General features: G+C 41.3%; 1 protein-coding gene across 1 annotated transcript in view; it reads left to right on the forward strand.

Annotated features, from left to right (window-relative positions):
• The first annotated feature begins 15,295 nt into the window (after positions 1-15,295).
• The window catches only part of LOC117521574 (midnolin-like), a 30,567-nt gene continuing 27,626 nt past the window's right edge, over positions 15,296-18,236 (forward strand). Inside the window, exons 1-3 of the mRNA XM_034182898.1 lie at positions 15,296-15,603; positions 15,719-15,806; positions 15,928-15,978. Of these exons, the coding sequence (XP_034038789.1) occupies positions 15,461-15,603; positions 15,719-15,806; positions 15,928-15,978 (282 nt within the window). The 5' untranslated portion in view covers positions 15,296-15,460. The remainder of the gene's footprint in view (positions 15,604-15,718; positions 15,807-15,927; positions 15,979-18,236) is intronic.

Consider the following 18,236-nt stretch of genomic DNA (forward strand, 5'->3'; position numbering starts at 1 on the left):
ACAGAGAGACCAAGACACTCACAAGAGCCTGCCTCAGATGGCATCATTAATAATAATAATAATGATCATCATCATCATCATCATCATGATAATAATGATAATGATTATGATAATAATAATAAACCAGCATGTTGCCTGTGGGAATCCACACGCTGTAAATTGGGTTGTATTTATAAAATAGGTAGCTGACATTGTTCAAGAGTGGTAATAAATTATGCAAAGGTTCTATAATGGTTTTAAATGAAAGTGCAGGAAATTAAAATAAGAAAGTTTTGTGAATAATTGTATTTATTATTTGGCATATTTAGTTGATGTCACAATGTCATGTCTCTAATGCTGCATTCCAGACTATGTGGAATGTTGGAATTTCCAAGTTAAAAATTCTCACATCCTGCTGCAAAGTGCTCCAGAAACAAGGACAAATGCTCATAGAAGTGCATCACTGTTGCAACTGAGGTTTGCACATAAAAATATGAAAATACAGTGAGGAAAATAAGTATTTGAACACCCTGCGATTTTGCAAGTTCTCCAACTTAGAAATCATGGAGGGGTCTGAAATTTTCATCTTAGGTGCATGTCCACTGTGAGAGACATAATCTAAAAAAAATAAATAAAAAAATCCGGAAATCACAATGTATGATTTTTTTAAATAATTTATTTGTATGTTACTGCTGCAAATAAGTATTTGAACACCTGTGAAAATCAATGTTAATATTTGGTACAGAAGCTTTTGTTTGCAATTACAGAGGTCAAACGTTTCCTGTAGTTTTTCACCAGGTTTTCACACACTGCAGCAGGGATTTTGGTCCACTCCTCCACACAGATCTTCTCTAGATCTTTCAGGTTTGGAGTTTCAGCTCCCTCCAAAGATTTTCTATTGAGTTCAGGTCTGGAGACTGGCCAGGCCACTCCAGGACCTTGAAATGCTTCTTACGGAGCCCCTCCTTAGTTGCCCTGGCTGTGTGTTTGGGGTCATTGTCATGCTGGAAGACCCAGCTATGACCCATCTTCAATGCTCTTACTGAGGGAAGGAGGTTGTTTGCCAAAATCTCGCAATACATGACCCCATCCATCCTCCCTTCAGTATGTTGTCTTGTCCCCTTTGCAGAAGAGCACCCCCAGAGTATGATGTTTCCACCTCCATGCTTCATGGTTGGGATGGTTTTCGTGGGGTTGTTCTCATCCTCTAAACATGGTAAGTGGAGTTCATTCCAAAAAGCTCTAGTCTGGTCTCATCTGACCACATGTGTTGTGTCGGCCGCTGAAGAGGAGGTACTGCTGGCCCACCATCACCAGAGGGCGCCCTGCCTGGAGTGCGGGCTCCAGGCACCAGAGGGCGCCGCCGCCTCACGGGAGCAGCCTCGGTGACAGCTGTCACCCATCACCTGAGACAGCTGACGGCAATCATCAGTGGGGTATATCAGCAGGACGGCATCTCCACCTCATTGCCGAGATATCGTTTCTACCAGAGAGGTAACATATCAAAGCCTACTGAGTACACAGTTTTGACTGAGCTAGTTATTGGTTTACTGTTCCAACGAGAGGTGGAGGTACCTTTCCTGCCGTTCGGAGTTCTGGGTGCAAACGCGCCCCCATCTAACTGTTCTTTTTCCCTCGCCAGCAGTACCAGGTCCGACACGCGGAGGCAGTGGCCACCTGGGAGTTCGGGACTTGGCGGCTCCAGTATTCCCGGGGTCCTGTGGCGGAGGAAGCCGTGTGGTTCCGGTCTTACCTTGGAGAGGCGTCTCCTATCTTCGAGCCTGCCCACACGACACCTTTGTGTATTGACTTTTGTCCATTTCTGTAATTGGTTGTATTCGTTGTGCACATTCACAACAGTAAAGCGTTGTTATTTTGACTTACTCCATTGTCCGTTCATTTGCGCCCCCTGTTGTGGGTCCGTGTTCCTACACTTTCCCAACAACATGACCTTCTCCCGTGCCTCCTCTGGATCATCCAGATGGTCATTGGTGAACTTCAAACAGGCCTGGACATGTGCTGGCTTGAGCAGGGGGACCTTGCTGCCCTGCAGGATTTTAAACCATGACATCATCATGTGTTACTAATGTAATCTTTGTGACTGTGGTCCCAGCTCTCTTCAGGTCATTGACCAGGTCCTCCTGTGTAGTTCTGAGCTTTCTCAGAATCATCGTTACCCCACAAAGTGAGATCTTGCATGGAATCCCAGACTGAGGGAGATTGACAGTCATCTTGTGTTTCTTCCACTTTCTAATAAATAATCATAACAGTTGTTGTCTTCTACCAAGCTGCTTGCCTGTTGTCCTGTAGTCCATCCCAGCCTTGTGCAGGTCTACAGTTTTGTCCCTGGTGTCCTTAGACAGCTCTTTGGTCTTGGCTATGGTGGACAGGTTGGAGTGTGATTGATTGAGTGTGTGAACAGGTGTCTTTTATACAGATAACAGGTTCAAACAGGTGCAATTAAAACAGATAAAGAGTGCAGAATAAGAGGGCTTCTTAAAGAAAAATTAACAGGTCTGTGAGAGACAGACTTCTTGCTGGTTGGTAGGTGTTCAAAAACTTATTTGCAGCAGTAACATACAAATAAATTATTTAAAAAAAAATCATACATTGTGATTTCCAGATTTTTTTTTTTTAGATTATGTCTCTCACAGTGGACATGCACCTAAGATGAAAATTTCACACCCCTCCATGATTTCTAAGTGGGAGAACTTGCAAAACTGCAGGGTGTTCAAATACTTATTTTCCTCATTGTATGTGAAAAGTTCTGAAATTATTTTAAGGATTTCAACACTGAGTCATCACCTTTTCCCTTTTCTTTATGTTTACTAATAGGTATACAGCATTTACAGATAACCAACAAACTGGAGACGTGTTAATATTAGCTGATGTAATCTGGTTTATTTTTCGTGAAATACATTGTTAAAAAATGTTGATAACATGTAAAACTCAAAGCATCAGGCTGAACAGACATTTTTTAGTTTAATTCAAATATAAACATCTAACTAGTGTTTTAAGTTCAGTTATAGTAAAAGATATATTGAGGCCAGTTGCCTTGAGTTTTTTATTTTTAGTTTTGTTTGTTTTTTTTTTTAAACAATGTACTTGTGTCCTGCAGGAAAATGCTTTTATTTGTCTGTTTGCAGATTATTTTACATTGACTTCATCAAGTGTTGCCACATTCAATCACATCACAGGAAAACACCTGTCTGTGAAATCAGGCAGGTAGATTTGGATTCTGGGTTTCCATGATGGAGCTCCAGCTGTACATAAGTGCCTGTTCACATGTACCTTTTCAACGTAAAAGGTGGAAATGTTCGAGTTCTGGGATACCTGGAAAGCATTACACAAAGGTAGTTGTTGCTGTTCCTGTTGCTTTAAATAGAAAGGAGCTGGTACTTGTCTCATCCCCTCTCCTGGGGGAGGCTGGGCAGGAGCATTACAACGGCTGAAAAAGCTCTCTGGGCTGAGAAACCTGTTTTTATGTTGCTAGTACTTGTGACTATTTGTAATGCATCACTGTTTTTGTGTGCGTTGTGTGATTTTGTCACAAACATGTTATCAACTTAAATTACTGTTTGTGCTGTTTGGTTGCATTTGTTTGTGTTCTGTTTGCATGTGTTTGATACCACTACCTGTTGCTTAATTAATGCATGTGATTTTTTTTTCTTTACCTCCGCCAAGGAGGTTATGTTTTCGGTCGCGTTTGTTTGTTTGTCTGTCTGTTTGTCAGCAGGATAACTCAAAAAGTTTTGAACAGATTTTGATGAAATTTTGTGGAGTGGTTGGAAATGACAAAAGGAACAAGTGATTAAATTTTAGTGTAAATTTTTTTGTAGTTAATAAATTTGTTTTAATTTAGAAGTGTTGTGGCCTTTTTCAGTAACTGTACAGTGGCAGATCCAGGATTTTGTAAAGGGGGGGCGGGCTTTGTGAACAATCTGGTGCAACCGTGAGATTGCTCTTCCCTAGGGGGGTCTGGGGGCATGTCCCCACCAAAATTTAAAAGTTTTAGGTGCCATTGTTTGCATTTTAGTGTATATTTCACTATAAAATACAACCACAGAGAAAAGATACTTTATAACCTGTTTTGTATTAATTTTAACTTGTATTATACAATCTTGAATGTGATTCTATGATGTTATGAGGACAAGAAACAGAAAATATTTGAAATGTCTGTGGCTAAAAACATGAACACACTTACTGTTACCTTTACCTTGCTAAATCGTGGTCTGGTACAAATGTATCAAGCTGAGTTATTTGTTGCTGAATGGAGGATTCAGAAACAGCATTCAGCTCTGTGCTGCACCTGTCAATAATGGCACCATAACCAAGTCGAATGTTCTTGTCTAGGTCCATGAAAGAGGTGTTCCCCCCAATCTCGATCTGCCCCTGCTGTAGTCAGTACTTTAATATCACAATTTTATCATTGTATTGCCTAGAATAGAATAGAATAGAATAGAATAGAATAGAATAGAATCATAAATAATAGTTGTTATTATTACAGAATAGAATAGAATAGAATAGAATAATAAATAATGGTTGTTATTATTAGAGAATAGAATAGAATAGAATAATAAATAAAAGTTATTATTATAAAAAAGAATAGAATAGAATAGAATAATAAATCAAGGTTGTTATTATTATAGAATAGAATAGAATAGAATAATAAATAAAGGTTGTTATTATTATAAAAAAGAATAGAATAGAAAACAGAATAGAATAGAATAGAATAGAATAATAAATCAAGGTTGTTATTATTATAAAAATAATAGAACAGAACAGAATAGAATAGAATAGAATAATAAATCAAGGTTGTTATTATTATAGAATAGAATAATAAATAAAGGTTGTTATTATTATAGATAAGAATAGAATAGAGCCTTTATTGTAATTGTACACATACATACATGCAATGAAATTTGTCCTCTGCATTTAACCTAGTTGTTAAATGTCAGAATATGTGGTCTATTAGATAATAAACCGACCCTTTTATTTTTTTTTTTAACTATATGGATTTGAATGACGTGCGATTACACCAATCATGCTTGAACCCTCGTGCGCATGCGTGAGTTTTTTCATGCGTCGGTGACGTCATTTCCCTGTGGGCAGGCCTTGAGTGAGATGTGGTCCCGCCCTCTCGGCTGAATTCCTTTGTTTCACATGCTGCTCGAGACGGCACGCGTTGCTTTATCAACATTTTTTCTGGACCTGTGAGGAATATCCGAGTGGACACTATTCGAGAAATTAAGCTGGTTTTCGGTGAAAAGTTTAATGGCTGATGAGAGATTATGGGGTGTTTCTGTCGGTGTAAGGACTTCCCACGCAGCGGGACGTCGTGCAGCGCTTCCAGGCGCCGTCGTCGGCCTGTTTCAAGCTGAAAACATCCTAATTTAAGGCTTAATTCACCCAGGACGTCGTGAGAGAACAGAGAAGATTCAGAAGAGGCCGGCATGAGGACTTTATGCGGACATTCCACTGTTTAAGGACATTTTTTAATGAAAGACGTGCGCGCAAATTCGCCGAGTCGTTTCCGTGACGACTGCGAATCTGTGTGCGCCGCGACAGGAAAAACACCTCCGTGTTGAAAACCATTTGTAAAATTCAGGCGGCTTTTGATGGCTTTCAACAAGTGAGTAACTGAGAAATTGTTTAACAGCTTGGGCATGTTCCAACTTGCCCGTTAAGGTTTCCAACGGAGGTGTTTTTCCTATCGCGACCCCCCGCGGTCGTGTCCGGCCCGACATGCGACTCTGCCTGCATGTTCTTTCATTACAAAATGTCCGTTAACAATGGAATGTCCGAATAAACTCCTCATGCCGACTTCTTCTGAAAGTTCTCTGTTCTCTGACGACTTACTGGGTCAACAGAGCCTGAAATGTGGAAGTTTTCAACTTGAAACCGCGAGACGCTGCCGCCTCGAAGCGCAGATCGCTGTCAGGCGCCGTGGGCCGTCCTTAAAATGACAGTTACAGACCAAAATCTCTCATCAGCCGTTAAAATTTTTACCGAAAACCAGCTGAATTTATTGAATGGTGTCCTCTCAGTTGTGTCTTACAGTTTTGAAAAAATTTTGATCAAACAAAGCAGCAGTCTCTGAGCCATTCCTCAACAATGAAAAAATCAATGAGAGGGTGGGCGACTCCTCACTCAAAGACTGCCCACAGGCGAATGACGTAACCGACAGGTGTGAAAAAACTCTCGCATGCCCACAAGGGTTCAAGCATGTCTGATGTAATCACACGTGATTCAAATCCATATGGTTTTTGAAAAAAATAAGGTCGGATACTTTTCTAATAGACCTCGTATGTAGTCAAGTGTATTCTATCAGCAGAAATTGAAGTTCTCTCAGCACGGAACGTAGAGCATTTCTCCACTGACTGCTGCACTGTGTCAGAGTGGTGATGCATCTTTCTTTATGTGTCTGCATTATGTTAAAACCCTTAAACAGATGCTGCACTAAAAAATGGCTTCAGTTTCGAATAAATTGTCAAAATCCCAGAGTTATGGGCCTGTGCAGCTAAAAACTCTGCTATAAGTTTAGGCTGAAATAGCTCAATTTAGATTTTGGCGATGTTTGACGAAAGGTGTCGACTGATATACGCTGGATGAAAAGCTGCAGCGAGCCTCCACATGAATCCATAATTGTGAAATTCCATGATTCCAGGTGTAACATGCCAGAGGGCAAACACTTGCAGGAAGTGATGACAGCAGAGGCCACATGGCCAGGAAGAAGGAATGTGGAGGAGAGAGGGCACTCTGTCTGTGTGTGTGTGTGTGTGTGTGTGTGTGTGTGTGTGTGTGTGTGTGTGTGTGTGTGTGTGTGTGTGTGTGTGTGTGTGTGTGTGTGTGTGTGTGTGTGTGCGTGCGCGCATTCCCAGAACATTTGACGTCAGAGTTGCGTCTGTGCATGCTCTGGAGAGCAGGACATCCTGTGGATGTTCTCAGCGAGGCCTGTAGAATGTAAAGCAGTCTTCTCCTCCTCCTCCTGCTTGCTTTTCTTGGTCATACCGCAGTGTGACATTCTGTCATAAAAATGTAGAACTGGGCGGGGATGCTGAGGACGCTCAGCGCCTCATCACGCTGCTCTTGATGCATTCATCGAGGCTCTCAGGAAAAGGAGAAAGAGGTCAAATGGGTGGAATTCCTTCAGGCAGAGACGTTTCCATCAGTGCCAGTAGATGTTGAAAGCAGAGTAAGACCGTTTCACTCGGGTTCTTTGTGCAAACAGGGGAGATGTACTGAGGATGTACTGTGTGTGTGTGTGTGTGTGTGTGTGTGTGTGTGTGTGTGTGTGTGTGTGTGTGTGTGTGTGTGTGTGTGTGTGTGTGTGTGTGTGTGTGTGTGTGTGTGTGTGTGTTGGTGCATTTAAGAAAAAAGTGGGGGGAGGTGTGAATGGGGAGAGGTGAAGAAAGGAAGTAAGTGATATGGAAGAGAATGACGCAGGCTGGACAAAGGGAGGGTGATGTGGATATAAAGGGACTCTATGTGGGTGCAGCTATTTTTAGCAGCTGCTAGGAGACAAATTACCTGCATTACTCTGGTTCTCTCTGTTGCTTTTACTCTCAGCTGGGCCTCTTGTGTGCATCATGAGATATGTGCAGCCTGAATCGCACACCACAGATAACAAGGGCTGAGCATGGCAAAGAACTGCAGAATGTTAAAGCAGACTCTGTCTTTCATCCACAGAACAAACAATGGAGAGTTACAGCAAACACAGATATGCATATGTTGGAGTGGTTAAGGGTTTTCTGCCTTCTGTCCAGTGAATGCTGGGACACACTTCAGTTACTTTTCAAATTAAAACTAGAAGTGCACTCACATATTTCTAAGATACAACATTTGCTGTCTTTGTTGACCTTTTTCTTGAGGGTCTTATTCCTTTGATCTCTAACATTTTTTTCCTTTGATCGCTAACATCTTGTGATCGAGATCACTGAAATCGCATCCAGATTGCTGATTACAGATTTCTTAAATTCTGAATTCAGGAACAATAAAATCAGGATCCAGGTTAATGATCAAAGACAACAGTCAGTATCAAAGTTTAAGTTCAAAGATGAAAGATCAAAGGCAGGCTCAGAATGAAATGAGTCAAATGAAATGACCCACAGCTCAAAGGCTAAATATTTAAATTAAGATGTAATCAATTAAATTAATTACCCAAATTAATTAATTTAATAATTAATTTAATTTTAATAGCCTTTAATCTGGATAAAAGCATTTGGATAAAAGATCAAAGTTAAAAAATGAAAATAAATGAATAAAATGAGAACACAATAAAATATATAAATGAAAGACAGATTCAAGGATCAAAACTCAAAATAAAATGAAATGTCTTATTCAGGGTAAAAGTAGCTAGGATCAAATATCCAAATTCAATGATAAAATAAATTGGAATGTCTTAACCTGGATCAAAATAGATAGGTTTAAGATTAAAGCCCCAAGATTAGGGGAAAAAAGAGTCAGGTTCAAACGGCAAAGACTTAAAAAGAAAATCTTTTAATTGAGGACAAAGGAGTTTGGATCAAAATTCAGCAAAAACTAAATGTATGATCTTTCAATTAGCCAGTATCAAAGGAGCAAAGATCAAAGGCAAGATCCACTCCTTGATGTCTCTCTGAACAAAAATTTAATTAACTTTTCTTTGATCCAAGGTCTCACTTTAATTTGAAATCTGTTTGTGACCTGTTGTAATAACTTTCTGACAAATAAACAACAAACAGCAATCTATATATTAAAAGCCAAGTGGCCTCTGTGTACATGCATGCGTGTGTATGGCTTCAATCACGGAGAAACTGGGGAGAGCTGACATTTGCCGTTTGGTATGCTTATGTATTTTTGGGTCAAGGATGAACGCCACAAAAACAGAATGTTGGTAGTTCTTTTGGAGAAATCAGGGATATTAGCTAATAATACTGAACAATAGATATTAACTGAATTCTGGTCTCACATGCCATTCCAGTAGAGGGCGGTAAATCATCTTTATATTAACAGTCAAGTGGCCTCTGTGTATGTGTATGCATGTGTGTTTGTGTGTGTGTTTATTTATCTTCGATCACGGACAAACTGGGGAGAGCTGACATTTGCCGCTTGGTATGCTTATGTATTTTGGGTCAAGGATGAACGCCAGAAAAACGGAACATTGATAGGACTAATATTGTTTGAGAAACTATAGATATTAGGTAACAACAGTTATCAGCGGACATTGATAATTACATTCTGGTCTCACACGCCATTCCAGCAGGGGGCAGTAAATCATCTATATATTAAAAGCCAAGTGGCCTCTCTGTGTACACGTATGCATGTCTCTCTGTGTGTATAACATCAATCATGGACAAATTGGGGAGAGCTGACATTTGCCATTTGGTATGCTTATGTATTTTGGGTTAAGATTGAACCTCGCCAAAACGGAATATTGATAGGACTAATATTGTTGGAGAAACTACAGATATTAGCTAACAACAGTGAACAATGGACATTGATAATTACATTCTGGTCTCACACGCCATTCCAGCAGTGGGCGGGAAATCATCTCTATACTAAAAGTGAAGAACCGTCTGTGTACGTGTATGCGTACACATACACATGCATTTTTGGAGAAACTACGGATATTACGTAACAGTGAACAATGGCTGTTGATAATTACATTCTGTACTCACATGCCATTCCAAATCATTATAGAAACTTCGCATTATTTTAAAAAATTGCATAATTTATTACCACCCTTGAAAAATGTCAGCAACATTACCAAGTCTAGGCTGTGGATCCCGACGGGCAACACACTAGTAAAACTATAACCTCGCTAACATTTGTAAAGAAATGGAAACTGTGTAACGTATTCATTCCAGCCATGCCGTTAGTTTTATATTATTTAAACTAGAAGCACTCAGAGTGCAAACCTCCGCCAAGGCCATGGGGTCACTGATGCCATAACATCTACACGCCGTGGAATCATTGAACCTAAAAAAGTCTAACAATGATGTTTGCTCAGTAGTAAATAAAGTTTCATCTGCTGTGACTGGATAGCATGTATCCTTAGCGCTTGGCATCACAGTTTATTGCAGCTTGCACCTTTCCCAGAAGCTACTGTCATCTGAGCACTGATATTGATATTACATGTGCTTATAGACAAAAACAAATAAGAGACAAAATTCAATTTATTATTCAACTAAATTGCAAATATACTCAACAAAAATATAAACGCAACACTTTTGGTTTTGCTCCCATTTTGTATGAGATGAACTCAAAGATCTAAAACTTTTTCCACATACACAATATCACCATTTCCCTCAAATATTGTTCACAAACCAGTCGAAATCTGTGATAGTGAGCACTTCTCCTTTGCTGAGCTAATCCATCCCACCACACAGGTGTGCCATATCAAGATGCTGATTAGACACCATGATTAGTGCACAGGTGTGCCTTAGACTGCCCACAATAAAAGGCCACTCTGAAAGGTGCAGTTTTATCACACAGCACAATGCCACAGATGTTGGAAGATTTGAGGGAGCGTGCAATTGGCATGCTGACAGCAGAAATGTCAACCAGAGCTGTTGCTCGTGTATTGAATGTTCATTTCTCTACCATAAGCCATCTCCAAAGGCGTTTTAGAGAATTTGGCAGTACATCCAACCAGCCTCACAACCGCAGACCACGTGTAACCACACCAGCCCAGGACCTCCACATCCAGCATGTTCACCTCCAAGATCGTCTGAGAACAGCCACTCGGACAGCTGCTGGAACAATCGGTTTGCATAACCAAAGAATTTCTGCACAAACTGTCAGAAACCGTATCAGGGAAGCTCATCTGCATGCTCGTTGTTCTCATCGGGGTCTCGACCTGACTCCAGTTCGTCATCGTAACCGACTTGAGTGGGCAAATGCTCACATTTGCTGGCGTTTGGCACGTTGGAGAGGTGTTCTCTTCACAGATGATGCGAAGGAGATGTGTTGCACTGCATGAGGCATATGGTGGTCACACCAGATACTGACTGGTATCCCCCCCCAATAAACCAAAACTGCACCTTTCAGAGTGGCCTTTTATTGTGGGCAGTCTAAGGCACACCTGTGCACTAATCATGATGTCTAATCAGCATCTTGGTATGGCACACCTGTGAGATGGGATGGATCATCTCAGCAAAGGAGAAGTGCTCACTATCACAGATTTAGACTGGTTTGTGAACAGTATTTGAGGGAAATGGTGATATTGTGTATGTGGAAAAAGTTTTAGATCTTTGAGTTCATCTCATACAAAATGGGAGCAAAACCAAAAGTGTTGCGTTTATATTTTTGTTGAGTGTATATGAATTTTTTAACATTTATGAAACACTTCTCTAAACAAGGCCATAGGGTCACTGACCCTAAAGAGATTCCCTCCTTGGCACAGTGATTTATTTCTTTTTTTCTCTTTCTCTAAAATTGTATATAATAATCATTAGATTATTAATATATAAACAAAAATAAATTTAAGAAATATTACAATTTGAAAACAAATGCACCCGAACGTGATGACAGCTGCAACTGCTTAATGCTAACTTTTAACATTGAAAATGCCATAGACATGCTAACGCGTTAGCATCGGGATCCGGATAGTGATCCGGATCACCACTAAAATTTAATCACTTGTTCCTCTTGTCATTTCCAACTCAGCCACATGGGGTGTGCAGCCAGTACATTCTGAGTGCCGGTCCCAAGCAAGCCCGGATAAATGAGGAGGGTTGCGTCAGGAAGGGCATCCGGCGTAAAACAAGCCAACCCAACTATGCAGACTCAGAATCGAATTCCCATACCGGATCGGTCGCGGCTCGGGTTAACAACGTCCGCCACCGGTGCTATTGCCCAACAGGGTGCCGGTGGAAATTGGGCTACTGCTGGGCGAAGACAACGAAGAAGAGGAGGAAAATGTTGCCACGAACAGCGGGAGAAGAAGAAAACTAGAAGGGTGGAAATGAGAGTGGGGACTTTGAATGTTGGTAGTATGACTGGTAAAGGGAGAGAGCTGGCTGATATGATGGAGAGGAGAAAGGTAGACATATTGTGTGTGCAAGAGACCAAGTGGAAGGGAAGTAAGAGCAGGAGCATCGGCGGTGGGTACAAGTTGTTGTACCATGGTGAGGACAGAAAGAGAAATGGTGTTGGGGTCATTTTAAAGGAAGAGTATGTTAAAAGTGTGTTGGAGGTTAAGCGAGTGTCTGACAGGGTGATGAGTGTGAAGTTGGAAATTGAAGGGGTGATGATGAATATCATCAGTGCATATGCCCCACAGGTAGGTTGTGAGATGAAGGAGAAAGAAGATTTCTGGAGTGTGTTAGATGAGGTGGTGGAGAGTGTGCCCAAGCATGAAAGAGTGGTGATAGGAGCAGAATTCAATGGGCATGTTGGTGAAGGGAACAGAGGTGATGAGGAAGTAATGGGTAGATATGGTATCAAAGATAGGAATGGGGAAGGACAGATGGTAGTTGATTTTGCAAAAAGGATGGAAATGGCTGTGGTGAATACCTACTTTAAGAAAAGGGAGGAGCACAGGGTAACATATAAGAGTGGAGGAAGGCGCACACAGGTGGACTACATTCTTTATAGGAGATGCAAGCTAAAAGAAATCACAGACTGTAAGGTGGTAGCAGGAGAGAGTGTCACTAGACAGCACAGGATGGTTGTTTGTAGGATGACCTTAGAGGTAAAGAAGAAGAAGAGAGTGAGAGCTCAACAAAGGATCAGATGGTGGAAGCTGAAGGAGGAAGACTGTTGTGTGAAATTTAGCGAGCAGGTGAGAGAAGCACTAGTTGGAGAGGAAGCAATTTTGGACAACTGGAAAAGTACTGCAGATGTGGTGAGGGAGACTGCTAGGGCAGTACTGGGTATGACATCTGGACAGTGGAAGGAAGACAAGGAGACTTGGTGGTGGAATGAAGAGGTCCAGGAAAGCATAAGGAGAAAGAGGTTGGCGAAAAAGTTTGGGATAGTCGGAGAGATGAAGAAAGTAGAAGGAGTACAAGGAGATGCGGCGTAAGACGAGAAGAGAAGTGGCAAAAGCAAAGGAAAAGGCATATTGCGAGCTGTACAAGAAGTTGAATAGTAAGGAAGGAGAAAAGGACTTGTACCGATTGGCCAGACAAAGGGACAGAGCTGGAAAGGATGTGCAGCAGGTTAGGGTGGTAAAAGATGCACATGGTAATGTGCTGACAAGTGAGGAGTGTGTGCTGAGAAGGTGGAGGGAATATTTTGAAGAGTTGATGAATAAAGAAAATGAGCGGGAGAAAAGGCTGGATGATGTGGTGAGAGTAAATCAGGAAGTAAAAGAGATTAGCAAGGAAGAAGTGAGGGCTGCTATGAAGAGGATGAAGAGTGGAAAGGCAGTTGGTCCAGATGACATTCCAATGGAGGCATGGAAATGTCTAGGAGAGATGGCAGTAGAGTTTCTAACCAGATTGTTTAGTAAAATCTTGGAAAGTGAGAGGATGCCTGAGAAGTGGAGACGAAGTGTGCTGGTTCCTGTTTTCAAGAACAAGGGTGATGTGCAGAGCTGCAGTAACTACAGAGGCATAAAGCTGATCAGCCACAGCATGAAGTTATGGGAAAGAGTAGTAGAGGCTAGGCTTAGAAAACAGGTGAAGATCTGTGAGTAGCAATATGGTTTCATGCCGAGAAAGAGCACTACAGATGCAATGTTTGCTCTGAGAATACTGTTGGAAAAGTACAGAGAAGGACAGAAAGAGTTACATTGTGTGTTTGTGGACTTAGAAAAAGTTTATGATAGGGTGCCAAGAGAAGAGTTGTGACATTGTATGAGGAAGTCTGGAGTGGCAGAGAAGTATGTTAGGGTAGTGCAGGACATGTACAAAAATAGTGTGACAGCGGTGAGATGCGCAGTCGGAGTGACAGACTCATTCAAGGTGGAGGTGGGATTACACCAAGGATCAGCTCTGAGTCCTTTCTTGTTTGCAGTGGTGGTGGACAGGTTGACAGATGAGATCAGACAGGAGTCCCCATGGACTATGATGTTTGCAGATGACATTGTGATCTGTAGTGAGAGTAGAGAGCAAGTTGAGTCTAGTCTGGAGAAGTGGAGATATGCTTTGGAGAGAAGGGGAATGAAAGTCAGTAGAAGCAAGACTGAGTACATGTGTGTGAATGAGAGGGAGCCCAGTGGAATAGTGCAGTTACAAGGAGTAGAAGTGGTGAAAGTAGATGAGTTTAAATATTTGGGGTCAACTGTTCAAAGTAATGGAGAGTGTGGTAGAGAGGTGAAGAAGAGAGTGCAGGCAGGGTGGAGTGGGTGGAGAAAGGTGGCAGGAGTGATTTGTGACCGAAGAATATCAGCAAGAGTGAAGGGGAAAGTTTACAAAACAGTAGTGAGACCAGCTATGTTGTACGGCTTAGAGACAGTGGCACTAACAAAAAGACAGGAGGCAGAGCTGGAGGTGGCAAAGCTGAAGATGTTGAGATTCTCTTTGGGAGGGACAAGAATGGACAAGATTAGGAATGAACATATCAGAGGGACAGCTCAGGTGGGACGGTTTGGAGACAAAGTCAGAGAGGCGAGATTGAGATGGTTTGGACATGTGCAGAGGAGGGACCCAGGGTATATAGGGAGAAGGATGCTGAGGATGGAGCCACCAGGCAGGAGGAGAAGAGGGAGACCAAAGAGGAGGTTTATGGATGTGCTGAGAGAGGACATGCAGGTGGTTGGTGTGACAGAGGAAGATACAGAGGACAGGGTGAGATGGAAACGATTGATCTGCTGTGGCGACCCCTAACGGGAACAGCCGAAAGACAAAGAAGTTCCTCTTGTCATTTCCAACCACTCCACAAAATTTCATCAAAATTTGTTCAAAACTTTTTGAGTTATCCTGCTGACAAGACAGACAAACAAACAAACGCGACCGAAAACATAACCTCCTTGGCGGAGGTAATTAATCTCACATACTGGAATAGCATGTGAAAACATTTGTTTTCAAATAGCTATACTAAGCATGCCATAACATTTTAACTAATTTTAATGAACACTATATCTTTGTGAAGCTTTGGCAACATGTCATATCATTTCCTACATTTATAATAATACATGCAGTGTGTTCGCTTTGATAAAACAAGGAGAAGGAGACGCCGCACAAAATGGAAAAAAGAGGTCTAGTAAACATATTGCATCATTTTATGAATGGCGACAGACAGACAAAACAGGGTGGAGTCCTGTCATAAATCTGCCTTCTGATTGGTCAGCCGTGGTGCACTGTTTGTGTGGCTCGCGCTAATTGACTGAGAGTTGAGGTGGGCGGAGTTTAGAGAGACGCAGGCTGACGTTCCTCACTGAGCAGCACAAAGCGAGAGGAAGCGGAGAAGCAACTTCATCGTCATGTTTCACACTTAAAAGCGCTCCAGACTCAGAAGATAAATAGGAGTCGTTTGATCATCTATTTTGAATTTTTCGTGCTTGAAAATGCAATTCGCTTAATGGTTTTCTGCAGCGTCAGGTCGGTCCAGCATGCGGTTGTCCATCAGATCCACCTATGGCAGAGCTGTGACTCTCACTGTGCCCCGGGGAGAGACAGTGGAGGGACTGAGGACACGCCTCTCCCAAAAAGTCAGGCTGCAAACAGACAGATTTATCCTGCTCCATGAAAACAGGTGAGTCCCATGAAAGGAGAGATACGGCCAAATCAGATTTTATTTTATCGTTATTGTTTTAGTTCTCTCTGCACTTTACACATATTATGTTGCTTCTCGTGGTTTATTCATGCAGGCAGCTGACAGCCGGAAAACTGTTGGATCTGGGTGTAGGAGACGACAGCACGCTGACTCTGGTCCCTGCCATGGAAGCTGGTTTATTAGTAAGTGACACTTAAAAAAAAAAATAAAATAAAAAAATAATAATAATAATAATAATAAATAAATAAGATGTCATGTGCATCAGAATTTAGAGAATAAAGAAGTGTTTTGTTCTGTTTGCAGACCATTAATGCACCTCTGTTGAAGGTTCTGGAAAGTTTAACAGAAGTTCAAGTAAGTAGAAGTTGTAAATGGGCAAAAAAAATAAAATAATAATAATTCTTGATATAAAAGCAGTGTTAATAATTTGATTAGTTTCCCTTTGCTGGCAACAGCAAAAATGTAAATGAGCGGGTGAGTGAGTGACTCCATCTCAACCATAGACTGCATATATACTGGACAAACCCTGCGTGACCCACAGAGTAATGAACTGCATTTATGTAGCACTTTTCCATCTGAATCAGAAGTTCAAAGCACTTTACAGTGATGCCTCACATTCACACACAGACACTTGCACAATAATGTCAGGGTGTTGCCACGCAAGATGCTCACTACACACCAGGAGCAACTTGGGGATTAGAGATGTAAAAGAGTCACTTCTGAAACTCAAAAAGTGCTGCTGTCAGTGTCGCTCTGTTGGCAGTGCCCTGACACTTGCACGAATTTGATTCACGTACTTGCACGCACTCTGCCATGCAAGAGAGTAAACTTGTCACAAACCGGTGTAAACCGTTATAAACTGTGCGCGGCTTCGTGCAAGTGTGCAAAGAAAATTTTGCAATGTTCAGAATCTCATGCATTAATTACGTGAACTTCACGTGAACATTGAGCAGACAATTTAAAAAACACGGTGTGAGTGCGAGTGATTGCTTCAGCGCACTGCTTCACAGCGCAACTCATCTGATTGATTATAACGAGATGTTAAATCTATCATAAACATACTTGTGCAGTTGCTCATAAGAAGGAATGAATAAGCAACTGTTTTACCAAGCAATTACAATATAAACATTACAAATAATTACATTTTAGACTGTTCCAAATGCGTTCTCCACGTCATGAAACGCAGGAAAGAGAGAGAGAGAGCGAGAGAAAAAAAAAAAAAAGTTCCAACTGGAACGATCCTCTGTGATTCCGGAACCGATTAGAGGTGTTTTCAGCAGCCAAACTCTGAGAGAAAATGAATAATTCGCTATGAAATAAGTATTTTTCTATACGCAGCGTCCACCGCACAAAGCGCGGCATCCAGCTAGGAACACAGTGGGTGGAATTATCACGACGAAGTGCTCGAGAGTGTGGGACCAAAAGTTGGGAAAGTGTCAGGGCACCTTTATTCTGCCTACTTCACAACCAACCCTTAAATGGGTAAAAAGGAGAAGCGTGGGTGTGACCCTGCATGACCTGGGCAGGATAAATGAAGCCCCATCTTAGAGTTACTGAATAAACTAACAGGCTAATCTTTGTTTAGATGATTATTAAATCATATTTTGGGGAATTGGGCAGTAGTTTTCATAATGCATGGCTTTAGTGTGGGCATTACAAATTAGGACTCGCTTATTTCCTCACTAATCTGAGATTACTGGACCTAATGTCGTCAAACTGCTGATAGCTGCTAAAAGTGCTAACACAATTAGCAAACAAAATTAAATAACATAAAAATTTCACTTGATACTGAAGACATCTTACGTGATCAGTAATTAACCACACAACAAGGTATATTGTCAGATATTTGTAATAAAACATTTAGAAAGGACAGACACCACCAAGATCCACCACAACAAATGATGGCGTCTGAGCAAACAGAGATCTGAGCTCGGCTCACAGCGGCATACAGTACCTGCCACTCAAAGTAGCTATGCCCCTAATTATAAATACCTTTATGGTGTAAACCGTCTTAAACTAATGTATTATTAAAAAAGTTCCAGGGTGTCCATATCATTTTTTGTTTGTTTTTTTATTATTTTTGTATTTCCTGCTCTAAAGTTGGACATTTATACATGGGCTTCTATGGCAACATGTTCCATTTTGGAGCCAGCATCTAGTGGTCAGTATAAGAACTGCACCTTTTTCTTGTTCCAAGTGTGCTTCATTTTGGATGGCTGAAAATAACCGCTTGATCTCAACCGGCTTGTGAAGACAATAACTCAAAAACAATAATTCTATAATCTTAAAACTGACCAAAATTAAAAATACAAATAGTGGAGATGGAAGTAATTCATTAGTGGTAAATGCTGATGCACCAGAGTGATCACAAAACCAACTTTGTTTTGCCTAAGTAGTACCTTCAAAGATGTCCTCCACCTGCTGGTTGGTTAGAGGATGCTAAATAGATTATGAAAAGTTAGAAACAGCTCCCTGCCTTCACGAGTGTCGGCTACCAAGCTAGCAATCACTGGAAGAAAACTGATGCCCACCACGTGGGAAAATATGGAACAAAATGTACAAGAGGAATAAAATTGGAATTTAAGAATAGATGGGGCATATGAAAGGGGATG

Source organism: Thalassophryne amazonica, chromosome 12 (assembly GCF_902500255.1).
Source record: "Thalassophryne amazonica chromosome 12, fThaAma1.1, whole genome shotgun sequence".
Lineage (NCBI taxonomy): Eukaryota > Metazoa > Chordata > Actinopteri > Batrachoidiformes > Batrachoididae > Thalassophryne > Thalassophryne amazonica.